This window comes from Myiozetetes cayanensis, unplaced genomic scaffold, assembly GCF_022539395.1.
Source record: "Myiozetetes cayanensis isolate MyiCay16 unplaced genomic scaffold, myiCay2020 scf7, whole genome shotgun sequence".
NCBI lineage: Eukaryota > Metazoa > Chordata > Aves > Passeriformes > Tyrannidae > Myiozetetes > Myiozetetes cayanensis.
In genome coordinates, this window is record NW_026087964.1 from 36,898,751 (window position 1) to 36,912,965 (window position 14,215).

The following is a 14,215-nucleotide window of genomic DNA, read 5'->3' on the forward strand; positions in this document are numbered from 1 at the left end:
ATTTTCATTTTTCCAACGTAACAACTAGAACACTAAGAGTTAATTCTAAGTTTCAGAAACTCATGTTTCTCAGAATTTTGAGGTCTGAATCTACCTTGTGATCAGGTCTTGATTGTTAGATTGCATCCATGCAAACATCAATTCTGATTTTCAGTTCATGGCAATTTGTATTTGTACAAACTTCCTTTAAGCATACACTGGTACATGATCAAGGAGAGCTTGGTCAACTCACCTCTTGTAGCACTGTGTTCAAATGCTTCACATTTATATATGTAAAAACTCTTATCATGCAAAACTGTTTTTACCACAAGCCTTCCATGGCACACGTTGGATGAAAACAGGTTGTTTCAGCGAAGCCAAAGGCAAATCCAGCTCATCTGAAAACAAAGTCCTTTGAAGTTCCCACTGAAGTTAAAAGTCAGTGTAGTGTTGTGCTGTAGTAGGATGCTACTACTCAGCTCTCTTAATTCTACTGTGCAAGGCATCTAGCACTTAGAAATGTATTTACAGTATTCAACCCTTAATGAGGGAAGTTACTGCGTATTTTAGCTTCTGCTAAGCTCATTTTTGTCCGGAAAAAAAAGCAATTTTTTCAATTTGTGAGAACATTCAGATTTCATTCTGAGAGGTAATTAAGAATGTTGCTTGTTCTAGGCTCGGAGACAACACATAGTCTGGTTTTCTTGTAATCCTAGTGTGTAACATGATGTCATGTTACAGCATGCTGTAATTATATCAACTAGTAGTTTTAAATTAGAGTTCTTTCTACATGACTTTTATCAGTATTTTGCTTTTTGAAAAATGTCAGGAAAATTTTTCCATGAAAACCTATCAAAAATTCAGTAAGAAAAATTTTTACACACTGATTCCTTATGCATCCACAGGGAAACTAGGCAAATTCTCCATTTTCTTTAAATGCATTGACTTTGACAGCTGAAGAAAATAGATTTTGAGAAGTGTACAGAGTTTATTTAAAATGAGGTATTATTTGAAATGCATACTGTCTTTGTACAAAATATACAATCAACCAACCAGTTGATAAACATATCAAAAATCATAATCAATGTCTTTTTCAAAGAAGATTTTATGGTATCAGCATGTCTTTAAAGAACAGACATTTAGAATAATTTTGCAGACTGACAACAGGCTTCCTCTGTGAAGGAACATTCACATATACCTTCTGAATAGATACATAATGTTTTTCTTACAATTTTGTCAAAGTTAATTGAATAATTATGGTTATATAAAACATCCAGTGCCACATTAAATCCATATACTCATATACAACATAACTTAAACAGCTCTTTGCTTTTCTTGCTTTCCCACACTCTTTACCTGTACTTCTAAACAGAGATAGCCATTGATACAGAAGGAAGCAAAGTTAAATAAATAATTTAAACAATATATTAAGCCTCTTTGGAAAACTGCTTTTATTTCAAGACTCCAAAAGTTTACCTACAGGACTGTTTGTTGGTATAGACAAGTTTGACCATCTTTTTATATGATTTTCCACAACTCCAGAATAGGGTGGGATGTTAATTTTTTTTTTTTTTTTTTTTTAGTATGCAGAGAAATTTGAAACTCCTGTTAAGCTCTGGGAGTATGAATTCGATTAAGTTTTCAAGTTCTTAGAGATAAGGGATTACATATAGACAGATAAGGAAGTTTCAACTCTCCAGTTTTCTTGATTGCTGTTCTTTCATTTATTAGAAATTATGTGTTGCAAGAAAATTTTAATACTGGATTTAAACCGTGACACTCCTGATCTTTGCTCATCTTTATACATTTTATAAAAAATAATGACATTTCAAGTCTAGTGCAATGACTTAAAAATCTGGGTATGTTTTATTTTAAGGTTTGTTTTAGTTGTGCTTATGAAAGGGCTACCACTTTTTATATGTAGGTATGTAATTTCTGATGATATAAAAAGGAGATGTGAAACATGTATTTTTAAGAACAAAACTCAAATGTCTCGTTGACCTACAGAGCTGAAAAGAACAGCCTGTTCTTTTTCTCTGAAATTCTCATTCATTGTAGTGCCATGTTCAAATATCCCATTCATTTAAATTACAGGAATAGAGCACTACACAACACTTTGGTTGATCAAACAAAGGTTTCTTTTCAATGGTCTATTTTTATGGTCTATTTATAATACTGCAGTGGGTATTTTAGGAAAACTACTATTAAGCAAACAGCTCTGTACTGAATTTTCAAGTGTGTTTTAACTGTCTGGTTTGGCAGCCCAGTTTAAGAGCACAAATTTTTCTTTGCAGTAACAGCTCATTAGACAGGAGGATGGGCTTGACCTTAAGGCCTGGCTTAAGAGATCTGAGTTATCAGTTTTGCATGACCCTTGGCTAATCTCTTATCTCTGTATGCTTCAATTCTCTATCTACAGAATGAGGGATAACACTCTCTTTGCTTTCTTATATTGTAAACTCTCACTATGCTTACTCTATGTGAAGCCAGTAGGACCATTAGTGTGGTACTGACTTTGATACTATTACAGTTATGCATTCTATGTTATTATTTAGGTAATTCCATAAAGATGTATTGTTAGGCGTTAAAACACATATGTATATATTATTAATATATAAAAGTATAAACAAACAGTGGACACAGTTCTGTACTGGAGTATGACATTATTTCACCCTAAATACTGCCCTATACACAGCCTGAATTGAGTAGTTAACAGCACATCCAATTTCATTCAGTCTGAACATTACATACCATTAAGAGTCCCCTTTGATGGATCCTTCCTTCTTAAAGCCACTGGAACCCCAGCTCAGGTTTGAGTTTGATTTGGTCTTTAGCTTTCACTAGTCATTAGGAGAGTCAAAGAATTTACATCGAATGATTCAACCAGGTAAGTTTCATGTACATCCTCCATCACTACCCTTCCACCACCTCTTCCAGGTCAGCAGAATGTGACAGACAGGACTGCTGAAGACAGAACTGTGGGGGTGTCAGGTCAGCTGTTGTCGATCTGGACTTTTGACTAATTTAAATTTTCTATCTGTTTAACTGTTGCTCCTTTAAAACACTGAAAAGCCCATTGTGAAATTGCTGGGGAAAGAAAAAAAAGAGAGAAATAGTCATTATTGAGAGATTTAGTCTAAATTAGTCTCATATAAAACAAAATATGTTATTTGTGAAATACATGGATGAAATTTGGAGTAATGTTTCTTAATTTGGAAACTTCAGCTACAAAGTTTAAGGGGGGGGAAAACAACAAAACAAAACAAACAAAACCAAAAAAACCACCACCAAACCAAAACCAAGAAGGTTCCTAATATAAAATTTTCTTTCAATTTTTTCTCCTGTGTTTTGCCTATGTAACTGATAAAAAAACCAAGTCCAACCCTCTCCTCATTTTAAATGTTGTGAGAGGCTGCTATGCTCATCCTAAGTTTCCAACCACTAGTTGAAATTCACGCTTAAGGGTCCGTCCTGTTTGCATCTGCAAATAGCTTTATCCATATGTACAACTCCACTGAGATCAATAAGATTACTCATGTGAGTCAAGTTACCCAGGCATGTAAATATTTGCTGAATTAGGACTAAAAGTGGAAGAGAATGTAGGTGGTAAATCCTACTTAAGATAAAGGAGTTGATCACCCACAATGATGACTCAAGAGAGTTAGTTCAGGTGTCTGTTACCCCTTACTCCCTAGTCAAGCTTTACTAAGTTCTAAACAGCTTTATAAAGCAGAAGCATCTTTAGCTAAATGTCTACAAAATGTGTTATGAATTAGTAAGTACACTCTTTTGCTTTGTTATTGACTTTTGTTACAAGAAATCAACTCCCCACAGAAAAGGAGATAACACTGCAAATACCTTTTATCTTGATATTCTGTAGGGAAAGTAATTCCAGTGTAAGTGCACATGTATAATGCAGCTACTGCAGTCTCAAGCAAAATGCAATATGTGGTTACAGAGCACATAAGAGAAAATGAAGATGCTTTCTACACAGACAATTTCCAGATATTAATGCTGAATAGGAGGAAAAGGGGGTTAAATTTACTTTTCTTGGGAGCTGAAGCAAATAATTCAGAATCGATTCAAGAAGTCTCTGGGCCTAAATTCCACTGTCTGTCCCTCTGTCCATTCAGTCTCTGCCTGCTGAGAGAATTGATCCGATTGCTTTATCTTTTTAGGTTTATGCTTAAACTGATGATAGAATGTCATTTAATCTGTCTCTTGTCTAAATGTAGCAGTGAGTAGACATGATATTCAGTAGTAAAGCATCCTTCCGTCATGTCCTCCTTTATACTCACAGCTTATTTCTGCCTCTTAGTATGCAAGCCCATCAGAGATTAAAATATGGTTATCTTTTTTTCAGTTTCACAAATTTGCCAGTTTACTATCCCATATGTACATTCCACGTGATTATAGGCCAGCACTATAGAGTGGAATGGTACCTTTTGCACAGCTGTTTTGGGAGTGGTGTAGGCTCTTTTCATCAAGGCAGTTTATGCATTGAGGAGATTCTTGGTATAGGGTTGTTAAAAGTTTGACTTCGGTCTCCTTTTCACTGTTAAACACCTAGTAAATCAAAACATCTTGATTCTACAGAGCACAGGTTCTGCCATCATTTGCTTAGCATGCTGTCATGCCTAGGGCTACAACATTATTTTAATATATAATGAGTTTAGAAGATGCAAAACTACTGACTGCATGTTTTATTCATTCTTAAATTGCAAGAGCCCTGGTTTCCTTTTGATGCCCCCCTATTTGCATATGCTACCTGTGTGCTTCTGCAGTCACTTAGTATTTGAATGTATATGCGCTCATCAGCTATAAAGCATTAATGTTTTGCACTTGTATAGCCTTTCATCCAAGGAGCTCAAAGTCTTTTGCTGACAATGATTAAGAATTACAGTCCCCTTTGAAGTGGGTGAATGCTACTACCTTCGTGTTACTGATGGGCAGAGTGAGGTGACTTCGCCCTGCATCCAACACGAAGGGAGTGTCGGTGCTTGAAGCCCCAGAGCATCTTCTGCAGCTGCTGCTTTGCCCCGCAGCTTTGCCAACAGCCTTGGAGGGCAGCGATCGGCCCGTTTAGCGGACTCGGTTGTTGTTTACCCTGCCTCACGAAGGCATCTGGTGTGTGCATGGGGGGGTGCGGTGGCCTGGAAGGGGGACAATGCTGTGGCCGGCGGGACCCACGCACCGGCCCCACGGCAGCGACCGCCCCGCCAGGGCCGCTCCAAAGCCCCGTTTTCAAACCAAATGAGGGGAGCCCCGCTACAATCACACCTGTGGCTTGGCTTGCTTCCTCCAGTGCCTCGTGCACTGTTCCGACTGGCAGGTGTGAGTTCGGAGAGATGCTCACTGCGGGGAGCGCTCCCGGCACACGCGGATTTACCTTGGGCAGGCTCGGGCGGGGGCTCAGGGGAAGGGCACCCTGGAGTGGAGCGGCATGCAGCGCCGGTGGGAGCAGCCGTGCCGGTGGAGCTTCCTGCGCAGGGCCAGGTTGACTGCGGAGAGAGGGGAGCAGGGCGTGAGGGAAGGCGTTCGGCAGTGTGCCCCGGCAGTCGCGCCGCGGAGGCGGCCGGTGTCACCTTCCCGGGACGGGGCAGCCCCGGCCCCGCCGCTCCGCTCCCCGAGAGCTACCAGTGCCCTCCCCCGCCCACCCCGTGCCGCCGGTGCTTCCCGGTAGCAGGTCTACGCTTACCTTGGGTCCCTATTTATCCCAGCCCCCCTCACCCCCGAAGCTGCCAAACTCCTGAGATAGCTGAGGCATCCTCTCACGCTGCCGCTACACGTAGGGATGAAGCGCACAGACCGATGCGCTAAATAGAAACTCGTCTCGCGAGTAGAAACTCGTGTTGGGCGCGATGAGAGAAACACGCCGGAGGTGCCCACGTCAGGCACGAACCCCAGGCTCCCGTCCCGCCACGTCCTTCACGTTGAGGCATCGCCTACCTGGCCGCTGTCCGTAGGCTGGGAGGAGGCTCGCCAGGAGCAAAAACACGATCCAAAGGAGCAGTTGGAGTCTCATGTCTGCAGTCAGCACAGAGGCGAGCTCTGAGGGTGTGCGTATGTGTGTATAGGCGAGGAAATGTAGGAACAGCGGCCCGCGGGGCTGTAAGGGGCCGGCAGCGCGGCAGAAGCCCCTGCCCGCTCACATGCCAGGGATAAGCCGGGGAGCCAGAGCCAGCCGCCTTCACCAGCAGGGTTAATGATCAGGCAGGGGCAAGGTTCCTGGATTGCACTGCGGTCTGGGCCTCCCTCTCCTCTCTTCTCTTCTCCCTTCTATTTTTTTTCTGTCACTCCCCCTTATTTTCCATAAGCAAACAGCGCAGGAATGAAAAGCCCGTGCAAACAGCAGCTCCTGTAGGGCCAAGGAGCCTCTCGAACAATGCGGCCACTTCACTTTAAATTCAAGCCGGGCAGAAAAAAACATATGTAAAACAACCCGCAATGTTCCCTCCCCCATTTGCAACTGTTTAAACTTTGCATTGCCCATATTGGTCCCACATGCAGACAGCAATGGCAGGGGCAGGAAGTCTCCCCCCGACCTTTGTTTCCCCCCTCCCCCCGAAAGCGGGGGCAGGGAAGCCCCCCAAGCATGGCCCTCCTCGCAGCTCAAATGCTTTCTGTCTTCCCTAAACTAGCTGCGAAGTTGTGGCTATTCAAAGTGCAACTGACAGTAGTTAAGGCTAATGGGTGTCTTTTGTACCGTCCACTATTTTTAAAGGATCAGAATATTCAGGAATTAATATATGAGATTTTTTTACCGCGTGGGGTAAAACAGATGTATCTGTTCCAGCAGCGCTAGTCTGAGGGGAGCAGTTTTGGATGGGACAGTGGGTTGCATAACCCACCTGTACATTGCAGTGTATTTGTTCTAGTTTATGGTGAGAGCTCGCTTCAACAAAGCACGCTGAAAACAGCTTGTGCAGATATCCAAGCCTGAAGAGAAGAATGGCAAAATCTGAGGAATGTGGGAGCAGAAGTGATGGCATTGAAATCCAGTGAATTACTGGCATCAGTTGAAATTCGACTGGTCCTTTTCTTATTTTCAAGCTGCTGACTTCTTGTGATAGAGTAGCACCTAGTGATTTGGAAAGAAAATTTAAATTTTTCCCTTTTTGGGAGAAGTTTCTGTTTCAAAATATGCAGGAAAGAGTACCTTTCTTTACAGATTAAATACTACCATCATCAATAGCTAAGTATTATTGAAAGTTTTATAAAGTTATTTGCCTAATTGCTAAAATAATGGAATATATAATTGTTGTTGTTTTGTTATTTTATTGTTTTGGGTTTTTTTAAATTTAATTGCCCCTGTATTTTTTCCCTTGTGGACGTTCCCATTTTCTTTAAAACTCTGTTTAACTTAAGAGTGCATGCTAGTTCCCACTCAAAGAGTTACCCAATCATTACTTGGTTACTTCAGTTGTCTAATGAGAGTATGTCCATATGAATTTAAAGACAACTTGCAGCTTGAATAAATGGTGAAAATAGTTATTAAATGTTTTGAAATGATGTCAAGACTGCTGAGGAAGGTGTCTCAGACAAAGGAAAATCCTGCAGCAAAGGAAATCTTCTGCTAGTTGATCACATTTGTCCGTTTTTCTCTACGGCTAGGTGGTCATTAAGTTTTCTCTTTAGGATCTCTTACCTTTAAACTAGACTTCTCTTTAATATTGATGCCACTAGCTCAGCTGAAATCAGGGTCCCATGGTGCCAATAACAGAATTGTCATAAAGAGAGTATCATTTCAAATACAAAGGTGGTGGAGAAGGAGAGGAGTGCTGTGGCCAGATCACATAATAAGTTTTTGACAGAGTCAGGGTTACATCCTCAATACCCTAAATTTCATTCTGTCTCCACTAGGACACATTTAGGGATGTGTTCTTTTGCTCGCCATGAATGAGAACACACTGGCAAACTTGTTTGTACATCCCTGCAAATGATGGTGACTTTCATTCAGCAGTGTTCAAACTCATAACCCTAAGGTGGAAAGTCATACAGACTTCAAAGTGATAGAGACTCTGTAAATAGCTAAAAGGCAGAAAGAATGCATAGACTGTTGTCAGTCCCTCGGGCTATCTAGGCCTTTTCTGCACCTGAATGTGGTCAAGTTTACCGATATTCTGAGGAGACATTAAATTTTAAAGGAAATTTAGTAAGATAAAATATTTAAGTGCAATATTTATGGTTTGGTTTTTGTTTTTGTTTGCTTGTTATGTTTGTTTTTAGCTTGTTTACTAGTTCCACCGTTACCTTGTGTAAAAGTTTACAAAGGTTTATTTGGCTGATAAAATCCAAGTCATTATAACTATAGTCACTATAACCAAGTCACTATAAATCACAGATTTATTGCAATTTTCGTGTAAGCTACAGTAGTAATTCCCTGCTTAGCCCCTGAAGAAATTTCTAAAGTGTATTACAGCCGTGCTCTAGAGTTTGTAGTTCTTTTGCAAGCAGATTTCCTTCAGGTACTTACTTTCAAGTGGCATACTGCTGCTTGAAATCAGGCAAATAACAACTGGTCAGAATGTAGTGATGTAATAGTTCTGCCTTTTTCACAGTATTTGCTGGTGGGCTTTGTGCTGGTTCAAGAGGAAAGGGAATGTAAAGTATGTAGGAAAGCTGGAGGTCTGTAGATAATGCTTTATGAGTTAGAAGAATTGGTTCTTTGAATCAAAAGCTTCCCTTCTCTTGTAATCTGAAAGGAACACAATAAAGGAATGATGATTTCAGCATTTATCACCTATATCATTGCTACTTTTCCAACAGACTTCCTCTTTGATAGGATCAAATAGTCAAATTATCAGTTTACATCCAGAAAGAAAAAAAAAAAAAATAGTTAGCATATTGCAGAAATAATTTTGAAAGTTGTGAAAAGGAGTATTTAGAAATGCCTTTCCTGAATATCAAACATTAACTATAAGTAACACACATGGCATTATCTTCTGCCTAACACATTTCAGTAAGTACTGTATCACTTCACTAGAAAGAAATTTTTCTGTGTTACATTTTCAGTATAGAGTGACTGTTACAGTCTTTATTTGGGAAAAAAATAATTTGAAATCATTGTGCCATTTCTAATAATAAAACCGGACTAAGGGAAAAGTCACTAAGGGAATATCAAATTATTTTGTCACATATAGAAAAGTAAAAAGTATTTTGATAAATGAGAGAGCAAGTCACTGCAAAAACAAAAGATGAAATAATGTGAAGAAACAGTCAAATTCATAGCACTAAGAAGTAGAATAAGCAGAGTTGGATGATGGCAATAGGCAAGAAAGATAAGTGGACTCTTCCTAGTATAAAGTAAGGAATTAATTAGCATTCTCTATTGGGCTTGGAAAAATTGAGTCCTACCTTTTCTTTCAAGGCTAGCATATAACTATAAACTATAGTGTTTATTGTTAATATTTGAGAACAGCTTTCAAGTGCAATCAGTATAAATGTTAAGTGAAGCCTCTCAAGTACAGGAATTAATTGTTACATATGGCAATACTGGTTTCAATCCCTGTATCTCAGATATCCCCTTGGATAATAGTTCTTCCCCTGCTGGTGGCCTGTAAAAATATATTGATCATTGTGGACCTCTACTGTTCTATAAGGAGACACGCTGAATGTTCGGCAGTGATAGTAACTGATAGTAAGTGAAAATTGTTAATTTTGACTTGGAAGTGTCAGATGAGATATAATATCAGACTTTCTAATCAGATATTCTAACTTTGTGTTCCCCAAGTTAATCCATCTTGCATATCCAGAAGAATTATTTCACTAACCAGACAAGACTGGGATAAAAACCTTTACTTCAAAAGAATTTGGTGAAGCACATCATCAAGTCCAATTGCAAATATCATTAGGTAAAATTCTAGGCTTTTCCTTTTTCCTTTCTGTTATATTGCAAGATGGTATGTGATCTGTGCAAAAGACAAAATAGAAAAATTCAAAAAGATTATGTGAGTTGCTGTTTGAGGGGAGAAAGTTGGTGAAGAATTGCTCAAGGGGATAAATTTTGAAATGCTGTCTAGGCGTCTGTGATTTTTTTTTTTTTAAACCACAAGTTTCACTGGGATTATTGTCTCATGGTTTTATAGGGTCTATGTGCCCGCCACGAATATAAAGGATGTTTTTTCTTCAGCCCAGGGTACAGCACCAGATGCCAAATATAATGTTTGCCTTCTTCATTGACTATAATCATGAAGACTACTTTTTCTAGACAAAACTCATTAGCTCAAAAATTGTGATTTCAGGACAAATCTCTCTTTCTGACATTATTTTAGTCTGTGCTTGGAAATGGAAACCTACTAAAAACCTAAACCCTATTCCTCCTGTTTGGCATTTTATGGTTTTTCGGGAAAAAAAAAAAAAGTCACTTTTCTGCCTATTAGTTCTCAGCTGCCTTTCCTGCCTAGAGGGAGACAGGATTTTTTTGGGAAGAAAATGGTGGTCAGCAAGCAGAAAGAATGCACACTAGTAACCTGACACTGGAGACAGATGTGCTCAAGGAAAGGAAATGAGGGACACCTTAGACTGGGCTAAACCTTGTATAATTTTTATTTATTTATTTTCAGTTTGAGAGGTTTTCTGTGTGTGTGGCAGAGATGCATAATCTGGAAAATACATTTTTAAAAATTTTAAACTGGGAAGAAAATATGCTGTGTCCATGGCATCATCTCCAAGTTCTTACTGCAGTACGAGTAATAATTATAATTATTAGAATAATAATAGAATAGGAAAACATTCTCTGTAGACCTAGTCTGTCTCACTTCTGTAACCCTACAATCTTTAGAGTTGATTTTATTTAATACAATGAAGTACCAGCCATGCACCTGAATAATCATAAATTATAAAGTCCTTCCTAGACAAAAGACGATTTCATCAGTTACCTATAGCCTGTATTGATGAATTTTCCTTTTTACTTAAGGAAAATACATTTACATGGGCTTGAAGGTGCACTTATTTTTCAGTTCCCTTCCATCTCCAACAAGAAAATTTGATTCTAAGATTCATCTAGGAAATATATATGCATATTTCTTTTTAATAGGAAAACAAAGAGGTCAACTCTGGAGCAACAATGCCTGTGATCCCCACAAGCGTGACCACATGTTCTATTTCAGGGAACCCATTTAGGGTCAGATTCCTCTCTGGCACTGGTCATAATTTCAGAGCTTTTTTAATTTGAAGACTAATTTATGTTGTCTTGAATTAATGATGTTCAAGAAAAAAACCTCAATGCTTGAAAAGCTCAAGGTTCTATAATTAATTTTTATTTGCTGGTTAACTTTCAAATATGTAACCCCCTTACACAGCTAGACCTTTTGTGCCCTGGATTTCAGCAGAGAAAATCTTTTAAAAATATATTTTCCATGTTATAAAGAAAACTCTCATAAGTGATCATGTAAATAAACAAGTTTGTACCTTTTTTGCTACAGCTTTAACATACTCATTTAAGCGAAGTGCTTACTGCAGGATTTAACATACAAGTTACTGTTTATGTTTGCTCAGAAAATTTCAGGAAAGAAACACAGATATATTTTTGTCCTAAACTCTAAGTTTTAGAGCTTCACATAATTTTCATGGAAAATTATTGGTCTTACTTAAATCTGTCCATTTAGCTGTACAAATTTCAATAAGCTTTTCAGACAGAAAGAGTTACCTTCCTGGAGATAATTTTCTATAACTGATCTAATGTTTTGGATTTGGGCAGCCACCAGCCACAGTAAAATTTTGTGTAGGAGGTGTTAGGACAGGCAAATTTCTGTAGAGATTGGCTGAGTGGTTACTTGAGAGAGAATTTCAAATGACCCTCCAGCTCTTTGCATATTTATACTTTTGACTTCAGGTAGTAAATTTCCTTTGCAGCTTCAGTAGATCTGTTTTCTGTGTTGCTTGCAGTTTATTATTAGGGATATGGTGTCCCATGAAGCAGCTCTGCAGGAAGAGTGAGCACAAGTTCCCATAAGGGAGTCTAGTGTGATGTAATGTTTTAGTATTCCAAACAGTTGTCACTGTTATTAACCCTCTGCAAGCCTGGTCACCATCTTGCAAAAAAGTGAAATGTATGCTTTATGTATGTGTTTTATTATGAGGGTTTAGACTTGTCTAGTACAGTCCTTTCAGCTTTGTCTCCTGGTCAAAAGATTGCAGTGGTGCCTTGCTTTTCATCAACGTTCAGGCTGTGATACTGCCTTCTCAGTGTTTCCTCTTTGAATAATTTCTTTATCTGCTGTCAGCCTTTCTATTGCCAGCACAACTGGTGAGAGGTGGAAAAGCAGAGAAGGTATGAGTTCTTCACTTTTCTGACCATCAGGCAAGCTGAAAAGCAGGAAGTGCAAGCTCACATTCAAATAAAATATATCAACACACGAAAAAAGAATTAAGGCAAGAAAGGCAGCTTTTATTTAGGAAAATAGTGGATTTCTCACTGAATTCCTATGTTGTTTGTCCCTTGACTGCTGTATAAGAAAGTTTTCTGGTTGCATATCACATAGTGTTTGTTTATTGAAAAGTTTTGTGGTGTTTACTCTTAGGATAGCAGCATCTACATGATAACTATCCTTTTTCCTAGCTGTTCTAGATGTTGTATGCTTCTAACTAATAACAGATTTTTCAAGGGATAAGAGTGACATTGTAGACTTGTGAGACCTGTCTATGCCAGCATCTTTTTTTTAAATTACATACACTGGGTGATTTAATTACTGTGTTGTGATAACAAAGTTCACCCCACTGAAGAGATTGACCCACCCTTGAAGAACCTATCAGTGCTTTAACTGCTGCAGCTGCTGGGTGACTGCTCTGATCAGTGCTTGCTGTGAATCTCTTACACTAATGATTTTACCATTTCTTCCATTGTTGAAGCTGCACTGATAGGAAAGGTGGAAAATTTTGAGGGGAAAAAAGCCTACTATAAAACAGGGCACTGTAATGTGTCACCCACTTCTAATACAATAAGGTGATTAGTGGCTGTACAACACTGATGACTATACCAAGTAAGGTCCTGTTTTGTTTGTTTTGCTTTGTTTTATTTTGTTTTGTTTTGAGAAGTGCTATCTCTATCAATGGAAAGACCAGAGACTAAATTAGCAGGAATGATGTAGCGGAAATATTTGCAAAGCCTGATATTAAGTACAGGATACAGTGAAAGAATATCCGGTAGAAGCTAAAGCAGCTAAGCACTAGTGCGTGATTTATACTGGTCTACTTCTGCAAGATATATATTAAATAATAATAATCTCTTATGTGAACAAAAGACACAGAGCAAGGCTCAGAATAAATTGTGTCGATTTCAGTGTTCACCACGAGGATCCTCAAAGATCTTGAGATTCCAGGCTCATCAAAATTTGGTAGTGGATACTCTACTCCCTCAAAAGTAGATGAATCCAGTAAACAAAACAGCAGCCCAAACCACCAACCCTCAGACAAAATACATGCTTCGTGGAAGAGAGGTTATGTTAGGTTATGTGCATAACTTAAATGTTGTCAGAAAGTGCAGTACATGAGATGTATTGCATCACTGCTGTAGAAATTCTCAGTTGAATTTGGCAGCGTGTTTATTTGCTTTTGAGGCTAGTAAATATTTTCAGCTTGCATATTTCTACAAAATAGTAATAAATATCTGATGAACTTTCCTTTTGAATTGTGCTATTTTACAAGAGATGTGGTCCTTGCTCCATTCAACTTATTCCTCATTGCAGCATTTGAATCCATTAAAAACAGAAATATAATGTTATTCTAGATGCAGAGGTGAAAATGCTGATATATCAGGTCTTCAAAATTTGATTCATTTTGAAGAGTTCTTCATTTAGGTAATAATTACTTCTGTGTGGTTGTGTATCACAGTTGTAAACTGCTGTATTTATACTGGAAGCATGCTTACACAGGGTGAGAAATTCTATTTTATGTTCAGTAACAACAACTTGTTTTTATTAATGTGAAAAAATGGTGTGTGTTTACTCACTCTCAGTAATAGTGTAATAGAAATCATTCCAAAATGATAACCTGATTCTGCAAAAATTTACACACTCAGTGAACTTTCATGCATTAAATTATATTTAAAAAAACACCTTTTCAAAATGGTGATAAGAATCCTGGCATATTTTGGACCAGTGTTACTAACATGCATACTCCATATTTGTGCCATAGATAGCTAGTACCACTTGCATCAGATTTCTGGTTGGATATAGTGAGATGTAAGAATGTAGTGGGATGAATATATCCTGGAAGTTATGTTAGTTGACCAGTT

At 38.5% G+C, this 14,215-nt stretch overlaps 1 protein-coding gene across 3 annotated transcripts; it reads right to left on the reverse strand.

Annotated features, from left to right (window-relative positions):
• Window positions 1–914: 914 nt before the first annotated feature.
• On the reverse strand, window positions 915–6,304 carry APELA (apelin receptor early endogenous ligand). Of its 3 annotated transcripts, XR_007631806.1 has the most exons (4): window positions 5,929–6,303; window positions 5,369–5,480; window positions 4,422–4,545; window positions 915–3,066 (listed from the first exon to the last, which is right to left on the reverse strand). XR_007631806.1 is itself a non-coding variant. In XM_050338327.1 (3 exons), exons 1-2 carry the CDS (start codon window positions 6,002–6,004, stop codon window positions 5,392–5,394), a joined length of 165 nt encoding a protein of 54 aa, XP_050194284.1. In that variant the 5' UTR covers window positions 6,005–6,247; the 3' UTR covers window positions 922–3,066; window positions 5,369–5,391. The 3 variants fall into 3 exon arrangements, 1 of the variants encoding a protein (XP_050194284.1); XR_007631807.1 differs by lacking the exon at window positions 4,422–4,545 and having other exon boundaries at window positions 5,260–5,480; window positions 5,929–6,304; XM_050338327.1 differs by lacking the exon at window positions 4,422–4,545 and having other exon boundaries at window positions 922–3,066; window positions 5,929–6,247.
• Between the last annotated feature and the right edge of the window lie 7,911 nt (window positions 6,305–14,215).